Source organism: Canis aureus, chromosome 27 (genome assembly GCF_053574225.1).
Source record: "Canis aureus isolate CA01 chromosome 27, VMU_Caureus_v.1.0, whole genome shotgun sequence".
Taxonomy (NCBI): Eukaryota; Metazoa; Chordata; class Mammalia; order Carnivora; family Canidae; genus Canis; species Canis aureus.
The window spans coordinates 28,054,802-28,068,684 of record NC_135637.1 but is presented as its reverse complement, the minus strand read 5'-3'; the positions used below and the strand labels follow the sequence as shown (position 1 = coordinate 28,068,684).

The window sequence follows — 13,883 nt, the reverse complement described above, 5'->3', positions numbered from 1 at the left end:
GAGCCAGGTCCGTCGGTACTGTGAGTTCTAGAAGGGCACGTCCCCTGCCAGGCCTCGTTCTGTGGAGCGACTGCCCCAAGGAGGGGCTGGGCCCTGGGTTCCCACTCTGCCAGTCCCCATGCCAGATGTGCTGTTACTTGCTTGGCTAGAGATGGCTGGAGGGGGAACCCAGGGGGAATGTCAAGCTCAGGGTGGGGCATACGGATGGGAAGGGCGGCTGGTGCCCACCCTTCCCTGGGTGGTGGGGGGCTGCCCTTCTTAGTGGCAGCTTGCGACTGCCTCTGGCCAGCTCTGGGTGCTGAAGATTGGGGTTTGATTCTTCTGTGGCCCCCATGTCCTAGTTCACAGCTGGGTCTGGGGACTGTCTTGTTAGACTTGGCTTATGGGCCGAGTCACTGTCCCCAGCTCCCTCTCCAGGCTGGGTGGGTTGGGGACAGGCAGCAGAGGTGTGTTCCGAGTCCAGGAGCAGACTCCACACTCTCTGCCCCTGACCTCCTGCAGGACCTGCACACAAACAGCCCACGCTATAGCAAGGGCTCCTACAATGACTTCAGCTTCGTGACCCACGCCAACAAGGAGGGCATCCCCATGCGCAAGGGCGAGCACCTGGGCGAGTTCAACCTGGGCTCCACCATCGTGCTCATCTTTGAGGCCCCCAAGGATTTCAACTTTAAGCTGAAAGCGGGACAGAAGATCCGGTTCGGAGAGGCTCTGGGCTCACTCTAGGGCCTCCTTCCTGGCAACGGCTACTGAGGGAGCTTTTTCAGACAGAAACGGGAGGGTCTTTTAGGGGGAGCCTCCATGGCTGTCTGGGAAGGGGACAGTCTCAAGCCTGTGGGGTCCAACCAGGCAGGACCTGGGTGACTGCTTCCTGCCGTCCCCGAGGTGTAGATGAGGTCAGAGTCCCTGTCGACCCTGGACCTACGTCGTTCCCTCTTCCTACCCTAAAAAGAGAGAATGTGCAGGCCAAGATGATCTCAAATTCCCTTTTGGATATTTTTTAACCTATTGTATAAATTGGGAGACCCTACGTCTCCTGGCTGGATGTCCCGTTGGTCTTGATTTCTGTTGTAAGACAGAAAAGTGGTTATGTGTGTTCTTGCTGCTCTCATCATTGCTTTCCAGCCTCCCCATCTGCCTCGCCTGCACCGACTGGGCTGTGCTGCCCCCAGAGCAGCACCATGTGGCCTTTAACACAACCGCTTTCTGTTCCCAATTCACCCACCCTGCTCGTTTGAGAAAAGCTGTCTCTTTGCACTTGTGGCCGAACACATCATCCTTGGCTCCGCCAGCATCTTCTGGGGGGGACACCATGGCATGGCGCTTTACAGGCCCCAGTGAGGGACTCTCCAGAGCTGGCGAGTCCTCTTTCCAGTGGCAGGACCAATTACTGAGCCCCTTGAATGGTGTCCCAAGTGAATGGACAGGCAGGTAGTGGTGGCCTAGGAGGGGCCGGGGGAAGCTCATCCTCCCCTCCTACCCAGACCTACAGAAACATGGTAAGTTGCTGCTATTGATTCAGGGGCTGGTGTTGGAGGCCAAGGAGCCTTGGTGTATTGGGAAAGGGGGGGGGGGGGCAGGTCAGTGCCTACAACACCTGTCCCCAGGTAATAGGTACACAGTCCTTAGGGAGCCGCTGACGGTGGGGCCAGGATTCAGGTTTCCTGGGGACGCTGTGAATTTCTCCTGCAGGAGAAGCCATTTGAACTCTTTCAACTGTATCAGTAGCACAGTATTTTTGTATGAAAAGTAGGAGACTTCTGAACAGTAATTCATTTAATTGCAACATTTTGAAATAAAAAAATTAAACTCATTGCAGCTTTGCGTTCTGTTCCTGGAGGTGGGCTGAGGCCTCCCAGGGGCAGTGACTAGCACAGAGCCTGCCGCAGGGCCTGGACACGGGCGATGCAGGCGCGGATGGGCTGGCGCTGGGCCTGGAGCTCAGAGGCCAGCTGCTGGATCTGCAGCTCCACCTGGGGACGGGGGGAGGGGCAGGAGGCTGAGCGGAGACAAAGCGCGGAGATAGGAGGGGAGAAAGCTGTTCCAGGGCTGCCTAAGGCCTCACCTCCTGTAGTTCTTCCTGCACCTGCTGCTCTGCTTCCTGGTCCTCAGGCCTGGGCTCCTCCTGGCTCAGCTCCAGCCACCTGCGCAGGCTTCTTGCTTGCCGCTGGCAGGACCTGAGGGAGTGAGACACCTGCTGCTGGCCTGGCTGGCCCGTGGCAGCACCTCCAGGGGAGGAAGCGGCACATCTGCTACTTCTGATGGGAGGTGGGGAGGGTGGCTGTGTTCTGTCCTCCACCACCCAGCTCAGCAAGCAACTTGGGTGGGCCCAAGTTGCCCAAGGACACCCCCACCCCAAAGCCAGCTGTGGGAAAACACCTGGGGTTTTCTGGGTCTTACGAGAGATTCTGCTTCATGGTCTGGTAGTCCTGCAGTTGCTGCTGGATGCTCTCAAGCTCAGCCTCCAGGTCGTCGTGGCCCGCGGTGATAGGAGAACAGGCTTGATCTTGACCCCCCTCTCGGCTAGGCCAAGGCTGAGTGGAGGGAGCCCAGGCACCAGGAGTGGCCCGAGTGCTCGCAGTGCTGACAGGCTTTGGGTGCACACCCATGGTTCCAGAGCTGCGCCCAGTGCCCATGAAGTCCCCAGGAAGCAGCAGGCGGGACTGAGGGACACTGGCTGGGGATGGCGAGGCCTGAAGTGTGAGCCCAGGAGTGGTGGGCTGTGCAGAGGCCTGGAAAGGGAGGACAGGTGAGCACAGAAGCTGGGAGGAAGGCTGGGGGAGGCACCCAGGCTGCCCACTGCAGGGCGTGGGGAGGTGAGGCTGTAGGACTTGACCTGACCAGCTCACCCAGTCTAGTCCTGACCCCTGCCCCTTTCTTCAGACCCGACACAAGGGAGGAAGTCCCGCAGGATCCCGAGGAACACCCCTCACCTGTGTAGTCTAGTCCCACCCCTGCTCCAGGGCCTGGCTCAGCACCTCTCCAAGCAGCAGTTTTACCCTGACCCTGATCTGAACCGTGACCCTGCACATCAGTGAGGAAAGGTGGTCAAAGGCAATCGTCCTGGTCAGACCACACATCTACAACCCTCCAGTACCTTCCAGTGACACTGACCAGCTCCCCTCAGCACCAGCTCTTGGCATGGCCCAACCCTGCCGCTGTCTTCTCTCTGAGCACGTGGGCCTCCCATACCACCGTGCCATCCCAGCCTGGACTCCTCCACCTGGATGTCACCTGCCCCAGGGAGCCACCGCCCCTTTCCTCCCAGGTGACCTCTTTGGTTCCCAGGAGTTAACCTTCAATGTACATTGCAGACTCTCTTGCTCTCAAGCCCTGACTTGCTCTCTGAAGGCCACACTCAGAACCTTGGTACTTGATCTCAAATTTGACAGGCTCAAGACAGACTCTCCAGGCTTTACCCCAAACAAGCCCTTGAGCCCCCGTCTTCCCTCTTTCAGTAAAAGAACTCATTATTCCTGGAGTTACTCAGGCCAGATACCCAGGAGCCATCCTGGATTCCTTCCTCACCCTTATCAGACCCATCGGAGCAGGTCCTGCCTATTCTGCCTCCCACGATGGGATCTGCCCGCACCACAGCCACCACCTACTCCTGGCTCCCAGCACCTCCTGGGCCATGGGGGCAGAGCAGGCCAAACCAGCCCCCACCATTTCCTACTTTTCTTAAAATCCAGATGCTTCCCCAGGGCCCGCAGGACCCTCCACGGTCTGCAGTGTCTGGGGCTCCACCTCTAGGATAGAAGCTTCCCAAGTGGGGGCCTGGGCAGCCTTTCCATACCGTGTCTCTAGGATGGGGGCACCTGCATGTGGTGAACGTGGGTGCCTTCCCTGCGCCCTCTGGCGCGGGTAGCTCTGGCAGCAATGAGTTCAGCTGTGGCAGCAGCACCGAGTACCTGAGGAAAAGCACCGAAGGCCCAACCAAAGAATGACCCCCAGGTGACCGGGAGGACTCACCCTGGCAGGTGCTTCCACTCCACACGGCATGAAGGATGAAGGGGGCAGCAGCTCTGGGCCTGTCTTCAATGTGGGGGGCAGCTTCAGGCCAGGGTGACCCAGCAGGGCCCTGGGCTGGGGTGAAGGGCTGCTTGGGACCAGTGCCATCCAGGCCTCTGGTGGGAAAGGCCTCATCAGGGAAGGGCCTGCTGGCCAGACCAGGCCTCGGTCACACTCCTGAGGTGCCTCAGACCTAAGCAGGAGGCAGGAGCTGGTCAGGCCAAGGTCCCCCCATGAGGAGCAGGAAGGAAAGGAGGCCACCCACCTTAGCCCACACAACATACCCTTTTCCCCTGAGGCTGCCACACCCCTGGGGCCTCTGGCTCTGCACAGGCTCCAGCAGGAAATGTGGACGTCGAGGCTGCTTTCTTGCCAAGCGGGTAGCATTTCTGGGAAGAAATGCAGGCCTGTTCTCTCAGCTGCCTGGGGCATCCAGTCTGATCCCTCCAATCTTACAGGGAGACTGGCAGCCAGAGAAGGAAAGGCCCTTGCCCCAGGTTGGCAGGTGACCTGGGGCACCACCTAGGGTGGGCCTCGGCCATACAGAACGTCCGGTAATCCCAGTGAAGTGAGCCTGATGCCATGGGGGATGCCTCACCCACTCATTTGACCTCGACAGCAAACCAGGCGACGGAAGTGCTCCTCCCACATCAGAGGGGGAGCAGCCTCATCAGGGTCAGGCCCTGTCAGGGTCGGATGGCAAGGAAAGTGGAGCAGGCCAAGGCGCAGGCCAGTCCCCCGCCCCGCTGGGGACCTCCGCCAAGCTCAGGCCATGCTGGTCGCTTGGGGAGCCGAGAGCTGCATCAGCCCCGTGTGCGGGGATGGACCAGGTCACGAACTGGGGTTTCCTAGAGGGAGCCCATTTCCTGGCTGTAAGGGGCAAAGCTTGCAAGGAGACTGGCGGGTCTGCCCTGTAGCCTATTCCTTTTTTTTTTTTTTTTTTTCTTAAACTATGTGTTCTCCCCGCCATGTTCTGCAGTAACAGGCCAGGGTCCTTTCGTTGGGGGCCTGATGGAATGGGAGGGATAGGATCCTGCTGGAGAGAGGGATCCATGTGGCTCAGCCATGACTTTCCTCCTGTATCGGCCAAGTTTTTGCTCCAGGCCAAGAGGAGCAAGAGGCGAGGGATGGGCTACTCACAGCTCTAGAAGTTGGGGGTCCCCGGCAGCCAGGGACAGGCTGCCCAGAGCCCCCCAGGGCACATGAGGATCTCCTGGCCTCCTGGTCTCCAGGGTGGCATCCCCAGCCCCAGCAGCAACACAGGTGGGAAGGGGACTGTCAAATGTCACTCTCCTGCGGGGCATGGTGGGTGGGGGCCGAGGCTCCTTGCCCTGGCCCAGAACCTTCTGTTTCCAGAGCATGGCACAGCGATGGACTGCACGGTGGAGACTGTGAGCCGCCTGCAACAGGCCTCTGGTCAGGTCATGCCGTGTCCCACCTGCTGCCCGTGAGGAGGGGTGCGGGACCCAGGGCTCACCTGCTCCTGCTGCTGGGCGTGCAGCTGCTGCCTGAAGGCCTTCATGCTGCCTGCGAACCGCAAGAGGCGAGTGGCACCCTCCCGGAGGAGCTGCTGGTGGTAGGCCTGCCCGGCCCGCTCCAGCCGCACCTTCTTCCTCCGCCTTTCCAGCACAAAGCCCAGCCACGCGGCCCACACCTCCGGGGAGAGGAGGAGATGAGGTCTGGTTCTCTCTGCTTAAGGGTCTCCCCGGGGCTGTGCCCACCACCCACCCTGCCCTCCACAGGGGCACAGTCCTCTCCCGGGAGAGGCAGGGGTGGTGGCGAGTGGAGCGCCCATTACCTTTGCCTGTAGTGAGAAGGACCAGAACCACAGGGCCCGTGCTGTGCCCTGCTGCTCCCGCCTCCTGTTTGCCAGCTGTGGGCCAGACAGAGAAGATGATGGGAGTCTTGCCTGCAGGGAGGCCACTCTGACCAGGACCAGAGACCCTGTTCAGAAAGGTGCTGTTGCCCTCAGCTTGCAAGGGCCCAAGGCTGCCTGGCCCTGAGGCCATGGAAGGTGATCCTTTGGGAAGATCAAAGGCAAAGAGCCCGGCACTGGGGGAGGGAACAAGGGGAGCCAGTGCCGCGCTCACCAGACATGTGCACAGGAAGGTTTGCTGCTGGGTGTCTTATCAAGTCCTTGGCAACGACTTAAAATGCATTTCATACTAATTTTTGAAATATTACCCTAAAATATATTTTAATGTGACACTGCGGAAACAGGGCCCTGAAGTGACCTGGACTTGTACCATCACAGGTGGAAGGAGCTGGCAGTGCTGGGAAATGACTGGGGTTGGGGGAGCCCTGGGATGAGGGTGGAATTAAAAACATTAAATGTGGGGGCGCCTGGCTGGCTTGGTCAGTGGAGCATGGGGCTCTTGATCTTGGGGTCAGGAGTTTGAGCTCCAAGTTGGGCATAGAGATTACTTAATAAAAATAGTTAAAAAAAAAAAAGTTAAATGTGGGTTCAGGAGGCAGTGGGAAGGGGAAGGGGCTTCTTGCTGGCTCCCACCTGTTGTTTCCATTGGTGGAAGCAGGCCCGGCTGCGAGTCTGGGCCAGGAGCTGGGCGCCCTGCCTCTGTAGGAGCTGGGGAGAGGGCAGTGAAAAGCCATCAGGGCCCCACGTCCCATCACCTGGGAGCAGCTTCGGGGTGAGAGGCTCCAGGCCCAGAGAACTGCCCCCCTCACCCTGCCTCCCGGTCCCCAAGAGGAGTCTTAGATGAAGCCAAGGGCCTCCTGCACTGGGCAGGAGCATCTAGGTGACTCTGGATGTCTCCCAGCTCTGACACCCCATGGTTCAGAATGAGCCACATTTCTGTGCTGGGCCATCTGCTGCCTGAGGGAGACCCGACCCAGAGGCCAGCTTCCCTTAGCCTTCCCAGAAAGGCTCCTGCAGCCTTGCGGCCGCTGGACCCCAACCACCCAGCACCCATCCTGGTGGTCGTGGGTTCTGCCAGAGAGCCCTCCTCTTCCCCAGGTGGTGGTCGCCCGGCCCGGAGAGCCCCCGCACAGTGGCACCTGGGGAGCCGCTGCCTGCCTCACCCGCTTCCTGACACAGCCGAGATGGTGCGCCTTCCACCGGGCCATGGTCTGCAGCAGCAGCCGCCGGCCGTGATGCCCAGCCGCCCGCCTAAGCTGGACTCTCTGCTGGGCCGCCCTCTGGCCTTGGTCCCGCCAGCGCCGAAACCACGTCCTGAGACAGCCTAGGGCAAATCAGAGTCAGAGTTTGCTCTTTAGGGGGGCTTCTACAAACCCATCTAGAACAGTCAAGGTTCAGAGCTGAAAAGGCCATGTGGGGGTAGAGATGGATGTCAGCCCACGCTCAGTAAAACCTCCACGTGTGGACAGTGGACACTCTGTGACGACAGCTCTGGCCACCTTCAGTGGCTGTGAGCATGCAGGGGGCCGGGATCAGTGCTGTGGACTACTGTGCTCCTGAGGGCCTGCCAGAACCACCAGCCTGTCCCCGGTGGCCGGGTGTCGCAGTGGCCTGAGGAACGGTGGCTCACAGGACACTGCTGGGCACGCAGATGAGAAGACCCTCTAAGACCCTCTCTCGGAGGGAGTGGGGGGCACGGCCCTATTTTGACAAAATCAAGGCTTAGAGAGTCCAGGCAGCTCAAGCCTGGCCTGGGAGGAGGCACAGCGTCTGCGGGCCGTGTCTCACACTCCACGCTCTGCAGGCAGGCAGGGGCTGGCTACAGCATGCATTTTGTTTCTGTGTCACCAGATTCTCTCGTGAGGGAGGGTAAGCACTTTCTTCTGGTTTTTTGTTTCTTGGTTTTTTCTTTTACGTTTTTCCCTTTTCTTAGGCCCCGAGACACATTTCTTTTAGAGACAACAGAAGAGCATTGCTACCAGTGCACTGATGCCAAGATGGGGTGTCCTCTGGGACCTGCTGGAGGGGGCAGAGGAGGAGGGTTCACACGCCTGGAGATGAAGCATTAGTACCAAGTGCTAATAACTTCCTGGGTACTGCTTCAAGTGTGTCTATCTCACTGGATCCTTATGACAACCCTAAGAGGCAGGTACTGTTATCCCTATTTTATAGACGGAGAAACTGAGGCACGGAGAGGCCTTGCCGAGGCTGCACAGCCAGCATCTGACCCCGCCTGTACTAGGCACTGTGTTGAATGTGTCTTCCAACACGTCACCCTGAGCTCGTCCTCCCCCAGCACGCAGCCTCACCCCCAGACTGCCAGCGTGCACCTGAGACTCGAGGCCTCAACTAAGCCCAGACATGGTTCCCCAGGTACTGAGTGTGCACCTGCTGTGCAGAGAACCCTCTGTACCACCTGTAATAGACACAGCAACCCCAGGGTCCCCCTTTTACAGAAAGCTGCCTTCCCCTCAGTCCTGTAAGAGAAGCAGCTCCAGGCTGCACCCCAGGCCTGTCACCTCTAACACCCACTGTGGCCATCTGACCCCCACCAGCAAGGCCTCTATAGCGCTGGATGCCAAAGCTCCGTCCAGAGGCCACAGGATGGCCTGAAGCCCTCCACTCTTTTTTTTTTTTTTTCCTCCACTTCTTTCTTGGGAGTGAACTAGAAACACAAGCACTGGTTTCTGAGGTCCGGGGGTAGTGAGAGGACACAGAGACGCACATTAGGGGTGGAGGAGGTGTGGGATGTTTGACCCCAAGGTTCCATCCAGAGCAGAAAGGTGTGTTTATCAACACAAACACTGCAGTCAGAACCAAACCAAAGTTGATCAATTTCTGTCCTGGAACTAAACAACTAAACCAACAACTTGAAGTGTTTTCCCTACCGTCTGACTTAAACCACTTCTGTTTGTTTTCATTTCCGGTTGTATTTTCATTTATTCTAACCCCTGACTGTGCCCTCGGAGTGCCAGATGCCCCATGGCAGGGCCATGTGCCTCAGTTTCCCTGCATCAAATCTCTGCTCCTGTCTAGACCATCATCCCTGGGCTGTTTGTGCAGCAGGGAGTCAGACTGCCCACCCAAGGCCACTGCTCCCTAGACAGATCAGGGCCCGGCCACACAAGGAGGCAGGACCCTACATGACGGCTGAGCTGAGAAGCAGCAGTCCCTAGAAGACCTTCCCATCAAAACCACCCCACCCTCGACTCCTTAAGAATCAGTTTTTAGGGCGGCCCCCATGGCTCAGCAGTTTAGTGCCAACTTCGTGATCCTGGAGACGGGGGATCAAGTCCCACGTCGGGCTCCCTGCATGGAGTCTGCTTCTCCCTCTGCCTGTGTCTCTGCCCTTCTCTCTCCGTGTTTCTCATTAATAAATAAAATCTTTAAAAAAATCAGTTTTTAAGTCTTGTTTTTTTGCATTTGAATATAAACTGGTTGACCACTGGCTGGGATAAGAATGCTCACCCCCCTCCCAAACCCAGAACCTCATCCCGAACTCAGAATTGATGTTGTTTGGCAAGACGGTCAGTGCAATCAGCTGACTCCATCTGGAGTAGGGCGAGCCCTTCATCCAGGAGGACTGGGGTCTAAGAACAGACACGGATGCAGGGGAGACAGCCCTGTGCCGGCAGAGGCCGCGACTGGAGGGATGTGTCTGCAAGCCAACAGGCGCCCTGCTGGTGCCGTCAGAGGCTGGAAGAGGCAAAGGCAGCCTCCTCCCCTCTGGGCTTCACAGGAATCAAGGCTCTGCTGACATCCTGATTTGAGATGTGGCCTCCAGAACGCGGAGAGAGCAATTTTGTGTTGGTGGAAGCCTCCCAGTCCACGGTACTATTATCTTAGCGACAGGAAACTCACACACGTGAGAAGAATACAGAAACTAAGGGGAAGCAAATGGAACACAAGACAGTTCTGTGTCCTCACGCTCCTCGCCCCAGTGGCCAGGAGCTCCACTTACCCCTCTCCAGCACCTTCTGGGCCTCCTTGATGGCACAGTCCTCCTGCTGTCGGTAATATATCTGCACTGATGCAGCCTCCTGCCACTGCACCAAGATCTATGGGGCAGATGCAGAGCAGAGAGTGATCACGGCACATCCTGACCTCCCGGGACACCCAGCTCCATGGGCAGCTCCTCGTGGAACAAGCCCAAGCAGTGACGGCCCTCACACACATTCTGGGACACGGCAGCCCGCCCCACAAACCCCAGGCAATGGACCAAGGCCCCAGTTCCCACAGGAAGCCCAGTATCTCCTTCTATAGGAATTAAACTTCCTAGCAGGCCATCGAGAAGTCAAGTCACCACGTGGGCTTTTGTTCTATTATCATTTGTTAAACAAAATTACAGGCTATGTGCACGCAGACTTTCAAACTGAGACACACACAAAATCACACAGAACCCTTTAAAAAGAAGCTAAGCAGCTGGGGGACACCTGCTTCCCAGGCACAAACTCCATTGCCTGCAAAAAAGGCCTCCTCCCTTCTGAGCCATGAAGCCAAGCAGAGTCCTGACCCTCCTTCCAGGGCTTGGTTTAGAGCCCTCTGACAACAGTCTGGGCCTTGACTTTATGTCACTGTTCCTCACCCTCAGGGGGCTTCAGAATTGTCAGGACCAGTCCCCCCGGCCCCCGGCTGGGCCTTTCAGCAGGTGAACTGCTGCTGTTCAGAGCTCTGGGCAAAATGCTTTTTTCTAAAACATCCCCAGCTGAGTCTTCTGTAACACTCCTTCCCACAGCCGTGTCCCGGCATGCCCTCTCTCCTCTACTGCATAGGGCAGGCCCCGTGTGGTGGCATTTGGGGGCCACTTCCCAACAATCTCCTGTTCCTGGGATTTCTACACTTTTCAGAAAGCCTCTGCAGCTGCAAAACCGGCCATGGTGAGCAGGAGTGAGCATCCTCTTCTGACAGATGAAGAGACCAAGGCATGCTTAGTTTGTCCCAGGGGATATTTCACATGTGTAGAAGTAACGGTTCTAATAATAACCAGCTTGCTCACCATGTTTTTGTTTCAATGGATATTGGTTCAAAATTCAGTAAACAAATAAATAAATAAAACCTGGCAGCTCCCACGGGCGTATGTATGTATGGAGGAGGGGGACTGAGCCCGTTTCCTAGGTTCCCTGTTCAGTGCAAATCTTTGGTGCCACCCCCTCACAGGAGCAAGGTCCCAAACCCTCCTGGGCGACCAGCTGGGCTCTTCGTGCCTCACCTTGGAACACAAGGTTCGCCTATAGTGAGTGCTTGCTCGGGAGGTTTGCTTTGCTTCATTCACTCGGGCCAGGGTGTTCTCTCTCCAGCGACGGAACACACTCCTGCAGGAACACAGGCCCAGGGGCTGGGGGTGACACCAGTGCAGAGAGACAGTGTGAGGTTTCTGTGGATTCCTCCCAGTTTTTCAGCTCACTCCTCAATCAAGTGCAGATTCCTTGTACCTAAGGATATCAGTCTCACCAAGAGCTGTGTTTATGCTGCCGTGGACACTCGACACATGGTAGGTGAGCATCTGCTCTGTGCCAGGCACCGGGGGAGCGCTGGGGGCACTGTGCTGACAATACCAAATACCACAGCCTGGCACACGTATATGCCGCAGGGGGACATAGAGCAGTGAGCAGGTGGGGGGCAGCGCAGGGGAGCCGTGCTATCATGAGGCCCAAAGAGATGGAAGGAGGCAAAAGGGCGCCCCAGCCTCAGCAACGCGCTAGCCACATAGTAAGTTCAGTTATTCCCTCTCCAATTTATTCACTGAGGGGCTGGATGGGCACTTCCCTGAAGGACGGTGAGGTGTTAAGGCCACGAGGCCTGCCACCCACTGGAAGTCTGGCATATACAGTATGCTGAATGGGGGGGGGGGGGCAGAATGAGGGCGGCCCACGCGGGGAGGGAGTGCAGAGCCCGGTTTCGCAGGAGCTGGACGATGGGCTCTGATGCAGCTGGAGCTGGAGCTGTGAGCGGGTGAGACCTCCAAGGGTGTGAGAGCTGCCTCTGGGTCAGTGACGGGCCTGGAGAGCCAGGCGGGGAAGCAAAGGGAGTCACTGCAGCTCTGGAGCAGGAGACACTGCGGAGGGGATGGGTCTAGAGGAGCGAGACAAGTGGGAGCTGTCACAGAGGTCCAGGTGACAGCTGCTGCCCCAAGGCCCCACTCCACACACAGCAGCTTTGGAGAAGCCAAAGCCACACTGGGAGCAGCAGGAGGAGCCAGGCTTGCACTCCCTCTAGCCCTGGTCAGGATGCCCCAACCTGCCTGGGTCTGAAGCATGTGCCCCGTTCCTCAGGCAGGGCTCAGAGACGCTGGGAGACTCACCGCAGCAGCCGCCTCTTGTGCTGGCTCTCCCTGGCTGCCACCTCCTGGAGGATGCTCCGCACCTGGCTCTGGTAAGTCTGTAGGAGACCGAGAGGACTAGAGGCCACCCTGGGGGCCGTGCCACTCCCTACTCCCAGGTATGCCTCACAGGTGTTGTGATGCCCAGAGCACCCACCACACGGGGGCACAGGCCAAGAGCACCAAGTCCCAAGGCTAGAAGAGCACCTGGACAATGGGAAGAGGATGGTCTCGCTAAGTCCTCACCTAACAAGTCAAGCCAATGGGCTCCTGGACAAGGGGCCACTTTGATGGGGAGGCTGGTACTCCCCACATAGCACTCGTGTCTACTTTGCTGAGCCAGGATAAAAGCTCAGCCCCATGGCCGTTAAGACCCACCGACCTCACACTTGCTCCGTGTGAGGCTTGTGGAATGACTGGGAAGGGCAGGGAGAACTAGGGAGGGAGACATCATCCCCAGCATCCCCCCCACCCTGCGGAAGGAGAGGTGTGGACGCACGGGGCAGCCCCTACCGCCCAGGTCTGCAGTGTCCCATGCAGCAAGGCCTGCTGGTGGTGCAGGCTGGCGCGCATCAGCTTCCGCTGCTCAGCAGCGTGCAGGGCCAGGCACTGTGGACAGAGGGGGGCCCGGGGCAGGAGGGGCTCAGCACGTCTCCCTCTTCTACTGCTCCCCTACCCTCCACCCTAACAAGGCTTCATCTGTGAATAGGTATCTCTCAGGGAACTTGTGAGGATCAGATGGGGCAAGTGCTTGACTTAGGGTAAGTGTCCAAGCAATGGCAGTGGTTTAAATACTTTTACCCTGAGCAGGATGCCTGCGATGCTTAGACCAGGAATTTTAGGTTCAGTGAGTTGGGACAAATATCCAAAGAACACGGGATTTTTCAGCCAGTCACCTCACTAAGCAGGTTAGTGCTTGCTCCTCTACTGCCCAGACTGTCTCCCATGCTCAGAAGCAGGTGGCTGCCGAGGGGCTGAAGAGAAGCCCCCATGTCTGCTCTGAGTTACACTGACACACAGCTCCACCTGTCCACAACCACATGTGGGTGGCCTCTGTGTCACAGCCTTACCTCCCTCCACCGGCTCCAGGCCCAGTGCAGGAGCCGGGCCGCTTGGAACTCTGCAGCCAGCACTAGGCCCATCTTCCTGTGGGGAGGGTTGGAGTCAGCACAGCAGCCTGGACCTGGCCAAGGCCCCTTCGATGGGCACCCCTCACAGTCCCTAGCCCCTGCCAAGTGGTGCTTAAATTGGTGGGGAGGGAGGAATCAAGACCTTCTCTGGGGAAGCCCGGGTGGCTAAGTCAGTTAAGCCTCTGCCTTCGGCTCAGGTCATGATCTGAGGATCCTGGGATTGAGCCCCCGCATCAGGATCCCTGCTCAGCAGGGGAGTCTCCTCCCTCTCCCTCTGCTCATCTTCTCTCTCACTCATTTTGTCTCTCAAATAAGTAAATAAAAGCTTAAAAAAAAAAGACCTTTTCTGAAAAGCTGCCAAAGGACTTGGGATCTCCCCTCAGGAAAGGGAGCATCTAATCAAATTTTTGCAGACCACCTGACAGGGCTCAAGTGTACTGAAGTACATTCATGTGCAGGCCACTTGGGAGAAGATTAAATGTAGCTAGAGGGATGCCTGGGTGGCTCAGTGGCTGAGCACCTGCCTTTGGCTCCATGATGTCCCCCA

At 57.8% G+C, this 13,883-nt stretch overlaps 2 protein-coding genes and 1 long non-coding RNA gene across 16 annotated transcripts in view; 2 read left to right on the top strand and 1 right to left on the bottom strand.

Annotated features, from left to right (window-relative positions):
* Positions 1 to 1,813, top strand: part of PISD (phosphatidylserine decarboxylase) — a 43,856-nt gene extending 42,043 nt beyond the window's left edge. For all 7 annotated transcript variants that reach the window (XM_077874407.1, XM_077874408.1, XM_077874409.1 and 4 more), the window contains exon 8: positions 502 to 1,813. In XM_077874407.1, coding sequence (XP_077730533.1) covers positions 502 to 726 — 225 coding nt within the window. In that variant the 3' untranslated portion in view covers positions 727 to 1,813. The remainder of the gene's footprint in view (positions 1 to 501) is intronic.
* The window catches only part of SFI1 (SFI1 centrin binding protein), a 98,868-nt gene continuing 86,743 nt past the window's right edge, over positions 1,759 to 13,883 (bottom strand). For 7 of the 8 annotated variants that reach the window (XM_077874387.1, XM_077874388.1, XM_077874386.1 and 4 more), the window contains 15 exons: positions 13,277 to 13,352; positions 12,720 to 12,815; positions 12,189 to 12,265; positions 11,097 to 11,199; positions 9,849 to 9,945; positions 7,051 to 7,211; positions 6,521 to 6,595; positions 5,810 to 5,884; positions 5,489 to 5,665; positions 5,152 to 5,411; positions 4,296 to 4,400; positions 3,973 to 4,204; positions 2,401 to 2,732; positions 2,066 to 2,177; positions 1,759 to 1,973 (listed from right to left, as the gene is read on the bottom strand). In XM_077874387.1, the coding sequence (XP_077730513.1) occupies positions 1,869 to 1,973; positions 2,066 to 2,177; positions 2,401 to 2,732; positions 3,973 to 4,204; positions 4,296 to 4,400; positions 5,152 to 5,411; positions 5,489 to 5,665; positions 5,810 to 5,884; positions 6,521 to 6,595; positions 7,051 to 7,211; positions 9,849 to 9,945; positions 11,097 to 11,199; positions 12,189 to 12,265; positions 12,720 to 12,815; positions 13,277 to 13,352 (2,083 nt within the window). In that variant the 3' untranslated portion in view covers positions 1,759 to 1,868. The remainder of the gene's footprint in view (positions 1,974 to 2,065; positions 2,178 to 2,400; positions 2,733 to 3,972; positions 4,205 to 4,295; positions 4,401 to 5,151; positions 5,412 to 5,488; positions 5,666 to 5,809; positions 5,885 to 6,520; positions 6,596 to 7,050; positions 7,212 to 9,848; positions 9,946 to 11,096; positions 11,200 to 12,188; positions 12,266 to 12,719; positions 12,816 to 13,276; positions 13,353 to 13,883) is intronic. The other variant, XM_077874390.1, reaches the window with a different exon arrangement.
* On the top strand, positions 11,101 to 13,725 carry LOC144299080 (uncharacterized). Its single transcript, XR_013365878.1, has 2 exons — positions 11,101 to 11,378; positions 12,160 to 13,725. It is a non-coding gene; the product is annotated as an uncharacterized LOC144299080 (long non-coding RNA).